This window comes from Geotrypetes seraphini, chromosome 6, assembly GCF_902459505.1.
Source record: "Geotrypetes seraphini chromosome 6, aGeoSer1.1, whole genome shotgun sequence".
NCBI classification, from domain to species: Eukaryota; Metazoa; Chordata; class Amphibia; order Gymnophiona; family Dermophiidae; genus Geotrypetes; species Geotrypetes seraphini.
In genome coordinates this window covers 182622498-182630285 of record NC_047089.1, presented here as the reverse complement: position 1 = coordinate 182630285, position 7788 = coordinate 182622498, and the positions used below count along the sequence as shown (strand labels likewise).

General features: G+C 40.5%; 1 protein-coding gene across 1 annotated transcript; it reads left to right on the top strand.

The window, feature by feature from the left end:
• Positions 1–859: 859 nt before the first annotated feature.
• PURB (purine rich element binding protein B) lies at positions 860–7133 on the top strand. The gene has a single exon (XM_033947682.1). It carries the CDS (start codon positions 1164–1166, stop codon positions 2130–2132), a length of 969 nt encoding a protein of 322 aa, XP_033803573.1. The 5' UTR covers positions 860–1163; the 3' UTR covers positions 2133–7133.
• Positions 7134–7788: the final 655 nt, after the last annotated feature.

Below are 7788 nucleotides of genomic sequence, written 5' to 3'. Positions count from 1 at the left end.
AGAAAGGACAAAGATCTTGGTTCTTTTGATACCTTTACTGGATGGGCAGGAAAGCTTAAATTATTGATCTCCTCTTGCAAAAGAGAATCTATAAAGATTCCAAGATAAAGGAACTAAAGGGATGAAAATACTTGAAGAATTTTAAAAACAACACAGGCTCTAAGAACTAGACTCTAAGAACTGGACTCTAAGACACAGGGAGCCAGTGGAGGTTGAAAAACAATGGTGTCACATGATCAAACTTACACTTCCCAAAAATCAGCCTGGCAGCAGTATTCTGGACCAATTGTAATCTGGAAAGACAAGTTTTTGTAATACCGAGGTAAAGGGCATTACAATAGTCAAGATGAGATAAAATAATCAATTGGACCAGCTTCCTCCAATGTTTCCTTTCGTTCCCAATCTCTACTACCCTTCGTTCATAGAACTGATCACTAACATCCCCTTCCAAAACAGAATACTGAATTTCTAAAAAGTAAAATTCAAATTAATATTATTTAATATTCAAATGCATTGAAATTTATGCAGATAGAGCACATAATTGCCATACAATTTGCTAATTCTTGCAGCAGAACCTTGAAAAATCTGCCGCATGAAACAGAGGCCTCTCTCTCCTATAGCTCTTTTCTTGGAATTACAAATCCGTACATGGAATAAAATAAAACCAGGCCTGGAGCACACTGTCCCGAAAAGCTGAGCCAATTGGCAGCTTTAAACACGTGTCCTTAACTCTGACCTAAAAATGAATGGGGGGGGGTGGGGCCAGGACTTCCCTCAAACGTCACAAACCAATTGACTACAGGGTTAGAAGCAGACGCAGAGAGCCAAGAGAGATGTGAGCGAGCGAGAGCGCGCACGTCACAACCCGCCCCGAGGGGGAAAGACGCTAGAGAGGGCGGGGTGAGAGGGAGCGCGAGCGCCGGAACCTGGGGAGGAAGGGGAAAGAAGGGGAGAGCGCGAGCGAGAGGCGGGAAGGAAGGCAGGTGGAAGGAAGAAGGAGCGCGAGCGCCTTCAGAGGCTGAAGGGCCGGAGCTCGCGGCAGCGGCCGGGTGGGCGCGAGACGGTAGAAGAGCGCGCGAGGGGAGTTTGGCGGTAACGGACGCGCGGGTGCGCGCGTGGACGGCGAGAGGCAGCCGTGAGAAAGAGAGATTTGGTGTGAGAAGATGGCGGACGGAGACAGTGGGAGCGAGCGAGGGGGCAGCAGCGGAGGGGGCGGTGGTGGCAGTGGCGGCTTCCAGCACCTGTCTCGGGAGCAAGAGACGCAGGAGCTGGCCTCCAAGCGGTTGGACATTCAGAACAAGCGCTTCTATTTGGACGTGAAGCAGAACGCCAAAGGCCGCTTCATAAAGATTGCTGAGGTGGGCGCCGGAGGCTCTAAGAGCCGGCTCACCCTTTCCATGGCCGTGGCGGCCGAGTTCCGTGACTATCTTGGAGACTTCATCGAGCATTACGCGCAACTGGGGCCCAGCAGCCCAGAGCAGATCGCGCAATCGTCGGGTGAAGATGGGGCAGGCCCGCCCGGGCCCCGCCGAGCCCTGAAGAGTGAGTTCTTGGTGCGCGAGAACCGCAAGTACTATCTGGACTTGAAGGAGAATCAGCGTGGCCGTTTCTTACGCATCCGCCAGACAATCAACCGGGGGCCAGGCTTCAGTGGCGGCACGGGCGGCGGTGGGCCCGGTTTGCAGAGCGGCCAGACCATTGCCCTGCCCGCGCAGGGCCTCATCGAGTTCCGCGATGCCCTGGCTAAACTCATCGACGACTATGGTGGCGACGACGACGAGCTCGGTGGTGGTGGTGGCGGGGGCCCCGGCGGGGGCCTGTACGGCGAGCTGCCCGAAGGCACGTCTATCACTGTGGATTCCAAGCGCTTCTTCTTCGATGTAGGTTGCAACAAGTATGGTGTGTTCTTGCGGGTGAGTGAGGTGAAGCCCAGCTACCGTAATTCCATCACCGTACCTCTCAAGGCCTGGGGCAAGTTCGGTGGCGCCTTTTGCCGCTACGCTGACGAGATGAAGGAGATCCAGGAGCGCCAACGGGACAAGCTGTATGAGCGCCGCGGACCCGGCGGCGGCGGGGGAGGCGGCAGCGGGGGTGGTGACGAGTCGGAGACGGAGGACGTGGACGACGACTGAAGGGCCGGAGCCAAGAGGGGACGACAGAGAGGGAAATGACCCAACATCGGATAAGGGTTTCAAGAGGAGGATGACCACAACGTTTAAATATAAAAGCTAAAAAAATAGCAAAAATATAAAACACTAAAAAAATGATGATGAAAAGAAGCTTTAACCTGCATGAACTTGTCACGACAGAAAAAAATCAAGATGTTTATTTTTGTGGAGGGGGAAGCGAAAAATATGAATGGACTCAATCTAAATTAACGAAGGACTCAAATGTTTCTAGTTTTGGAAGAAGAAAAGTACATGAGTGGGATTATACTAAACCATTGAATTTTAGGGGAGGGGATAAAATCTCACATTACCTTTCTCTTTTAATAATCTCCCCCCCCCCCAAGATTGTGTTTGTCAGACCAGCACCTTGGACTATGGATTCTTTACTGATCGCTTAGAGGAGATATGCCATCCTCTTATGGAAGGGGTGTCATAGGAACTCTTCCCTGCTGTGGTGACAATTGTGCAGTCTCTAGATATTAAAGGGGTGGGTAGATTAAGACCCTATGTTGAAAAATTTGGAAAGGTAGAGGGAAGCACCTTTTTTGTTTCTGTAGATACATTTCATGGGAAGTAAAGTTCGTGGATACATTGTGAAGAGAATATATAGCAAGAAATGGACATAAAACCCATGGAAAACTCTGGATTAACAATGGCTAATTTGAAAATCCCTCCTTCTCTCCAAATATGGTGGTCTGTATAAAAAATGGTTTCACTTAAAATAAGGGGCAGGAATATTTTTTTTTTAAATTTTGATTTTTAAAACCTAACTCTACCACATACAAAATTCAGTGCTTTTCAGAAACCTGGTGGTGACACCTGCAGTTCTGTGAAAATAACTATCCATTGGGAAGAAACACCTTTTAAAATTATGGATACAATCTTGGTCTGTGAAAGAATGGAAAAAAAGTTTGAATACGATTTGGTTTCAGCAAGTGGACTTTAAAGACAAATTTTAAGTAAAATCTCAGGTCCATAAACCCAGCATCAGTTATATTTAACAATATCTGAACAATCCATTTTCTCAGTACCTCAAATTGTATCTCTCAAACGTATAAAACGCGGAATTTTAAAAAAGATGGATAGTTAAAAGCAACAAGATCTTTGGGGACCTATAACATTAATAAAACTAATAAGTGAAGACAGCTCAAATGACTTGAGGGGATTAAAAAAAAAAAAAAAATATATATATATATATATATATATATATACACACACACACATACATTGGCAAAATTTTATACTACCAAAAATCTCTACCTGGACTTGCAGTGTGGCAAGGTTTGTCCATTTTTGTTTTGAAGAATAAAATCAGGAGGTCTTCAAAGGTGATCTCTGTATTTTAAATGGATTCACGTTATATAACTTGTCTACCCCCTTTTTAATAAAAGTATTTGAGACATGCTATACCTGGCACCTTAGAACTGAATAAGTGGTCTATACATACTGTTCATTCCAAAGTGTCAGATATTGCTGGTGCCACACCTAAGCAGAGGGGTCATTCACCTCCTCAGCAATCTTAAGTGTTTTCAAATTGCATGCCTATCTTATTTTTTTCTATAGAGCTGCCTTTCTAATTTATTTTCTCCCCCCTTCATTGCTTATTTTTGATGTTCCTTAATCCATACCTGTTACCTATTTATTGGAGATGAGACCCATACACAGAACAAGGCTTTGTTTTTGCATTTGTGGCTGCTTTCTTTTCAAAGAAAGTAATCTACAAAGCCGTTGCTTTTTGGGGAGGGAAGGTGTTTGTGCTAAAGATTATTTTTAAAAAATGGAAACCTACTTCACTTTTATGCTGGTTTGTTTCAGTCACATGTACCCCTGTTCGTTTACACATTTTCAGCTTCCAACATACACATTAAATTTTTAATGCAATATATTGTTCTAAAAATGTTGTTTATCTCCGTTGCAAAGAATTTGTTTCCTAAACTTGTATGGGAGCAATAGTATTGATGTTTCAATTACATCCATATATTTGTACTGTATTTTGTACTTTATAAGGCAGCTGTTTCAATAATGTCCTGCTGTATTTACATGTATTTTGTTCACGTGTGTTCAGTTCTTTGCAGCGGAGAACAAGCCCCCAAATCTGCTCTTGTCCCTCTGTTTTCTGTGCTTCAAAGATCTGTTCAAGGCTTGCAGAAGATACTTCACTTAGATGATAGAATTCAGAGGCAGCAATTAAAACAGCAAATTTATTTTGTTGTAAACTATATTTTTTCCACTTGTTTATAATGAAAAAGTATATTTAATGTAAAGGCCAAGAATTTATTTTGCTGCTTCTGTGTTTTCTCCATTGCTGCCAGCTGACCCGTAACTTCTTTCCAAAGTTGTAGTACCTCATCTTTTTTCCAGGGGCTTTTTAGGTGCAATAGCAGTAACTAGCCATGGTTTTCCTGTTCTGATGTGGTACTGACAGGGTCTTATCTCTTGCCAGTAGCTGCATAAAGCTATAATTAGCTGCTGCCTAGGAAGTATTGAGAAGTGGACAAAAGCATATATAATGGTTTGTTTTGAACATAGCTATATATGGCATTTGATCTGGTCACACGTTGACTTCAAGGAAAATGCCTGCTAAAAGTATATGATTTGGAAAGAGAAATCTGGTGATTTTTCCCACCACACATATCAAATGGGTCCATGCATAAGATATACAGTGAAAGTTGGCCTACTTTAAAAATCAAACAAATCTGATGAAAGTCTTAACTTATATTGTGAAACTATTGCAGAAGAGTGGGGAGGGGATCTATTTTAAAGACTCCCTATATAAGGTGGCTACATGGCATCAGGAATGGGTAGAAGGCTTGATCTCTTTTTCCCTACACTGTTAAAGCTATAAATCCCAGAATGCAAGAAATCTGGGATTAGCTCAGGATTTCTTAAACTCTTGTCCTCCCTGACTGCTTTTGAGAATCTATATAAAGAATATTAAACACGTTTGCTGTTGAAGAAAGGGTCAATGTACGGATTTGTTTTGAAAACCAGATTATTTTTGATTCTGTGGATTGGAGCTGAGAATGGCTGAACTATCTTATTCCCATATATCAATCTGGGAACTTAATTGAGCACCAACCTCCCTTTTAGTAGTTGGTACCAAATGTAACTATCCCATTCTGGACAGGTAATCGAATAATAAGCCACACACTATAGTTGAGCGATGCCTAGGTTTTCCAGATATGCAAATATGTCCACCAGATCAGATGTAAAAAAAAAAAAAAAAATGTAAATCTTGTATAGTGTGAAACAACATTTGTGTAAATACTTAAGATGTGCAGGTATAAATCATAGTTTTGGATTTAGGTTCAAGTCAGTGATTTCTTGTATCCATAACCTTACTAAGTGATTCCTATGCAGTTAGAAATAGGAACCATTTTAGCAAATTTACAGTATCAGCTGCAAATTGGTAATACATTACACATCCCCCGCCTCTGAGAGATTGTCTTCTCCCCCTCATTAAAAATATACAGGGCCCTGACAATCTGTTTTAAGAATGCTCAGAGAATTGGGCACAAGAGGCTGATTACAAGTCATCTCGAGTAGTCTTATCAGTGACTGCATATTTCACAGGTTTAAAATGGCTGAATTGGCCTTTTTTTCTCCAGATAATATTGGGATGTATACCTCTGTGGGGTCTGTACCTTAGAGAATTGACTCATCAAGGCTACCAGCTTTGTTGTTCCAAAAAAAAAAAAAATCCCATCTCAAACTAGTTTCACAACTGCCTGTAAAAACATTTTTGCTTTGGAATGGTATTAGTACTTATTTGGCTGTACTGTCAAGTGCACAATGTAATCTCTCAGCAGGTATTTCTTGCAAGGCAGCAGGTATTGATTGGTGAAATGGGGAAGAAGTGGGTTCAATTACAAATTATGTTAATTTTCTTAGCACTTCTAATCAAGAGAAATCAAATGTTACTTAGTGATATTTGTCTGCTGTGAAATTAAGCACAGCAGGTTTATATTTTTAAAGAACATTTTTAGTTATATAAGTGAGCAATGAGCACTTTTTCTGGTGTAAAGCATGCTAGCTTCTTAGCAAGCTTCTCATTTTGGTCTTTGTAGTGAAAATGAATGGGATTCCATTGGATTTTAAATGGATGCAATCTAAAATAGAATTTGTAATCCCTTTTGTAAATTGTTAAACTGATGTGTCCAAATACCTGGATACTACAGCATTCAAGAGACATGATAGCCTGGTAGGAGGGTGGATATGTTGTAGGTCTTACCTGCAGAATGTCAAGACCAACAAACAAAGCGTAAGTTGGTACCTTTTATTGGGCTATCTTTTTTTTTTTTATTATAACTGTTTCACAAGTATAACAACTTGTTTAAGGAAAGACAAAGCCATAATCCAACATGAAAATAAATCTAAGTACAAATTAAGAAGTAATAACAATCTTATCGAAATAGCTCATCCTTAGACCACAAGCAGAAGGAAAGGAGGAATCAAAATTACCGAGAGTTAAGTTACAGGAAACTATTTTATTGGACTATCTTAATACATTTATTGACTAGCTTTTTCTAAATTAATACTTCTTCCATTGGTCAATCCTAAAATCGAAAATGTATTAATTTAGTTAAATGAAAGTTTCATTCTTTTAAAATTTGACCTTTTATTTCTGTATGTTCAAGTAAACTAACCTGGCTACTTGACCAATGCATCCTGAAGAGAAAGTCCAGGAGAAGGCAGAGCAGGTAAGGGCCAGACAGCAATAAAACTATTTTTGATGTAAAATATTGTTTTTAGGCAGGTCTTCTGTAACTTATGAATAGATCAACACTGCAAATTTTGGAAGTGGGACGGGCATGAAGGAAACAAACTTCCACCAATAAGGAAATACATTTCATAAGGGAACACAGAATTGGAACGTGTTTCTGGCAGAGTTAATCTGTCAAGGGTTTAAAAAAAAAAAAAAAAAAAAGAGATAATGTACCAAATACCTGTTTGTTTTGTGAAAAGCAGCATTATTGGGATTACAGACTTATTAAACTATTGGAAGCCTTTTTAGAACAGATGAGAATCATTACTCAGTATAAACTGATTCTGCTGCCTTTTTAAGAATTTGCATTTTGTTTCCTCCCAAGGAATACCCAAACAGATCAAAAGAACTGATGCCCATTTATTAAATGCAAATAAATTTTCAGTTTTAAAACTAGATTGGGGTAGACATTTTGACTACTGTGCTCTTTGTAGGTAGAGGGAAAACAAACAGGCCATTCAAAAATAAAAGCCTATAAATTTATTGTATATAACTGTATAAACATAGTGAGACCAAAGCACATATGGTTTGGAGAGGGGCTTTCTAATCTATTTCAAAGAACTAGGTTATGAAATGACTAGCTTTGGAAAGGAAAACTGGATCTATCCCATGTTGTTTCCAAACAAGCCTAGCATTACAAGTGACTTGCAAGTACCGTAGCGCTGCAAATTTCTAGACTTGCTCTCAATTGCTAGGCTCTTATTTTTGAGTACCACCTTCCTCTTCCCATCTGATTCTACTGATATTATGGTCCATTATACTGTGTAATTGCATTGTTCTTATTTCATAGATAATGCAGCATATACTGTATTATGGCACTGGTTGAACAGAAGGAAAATTTGGTGACAGTTGCAG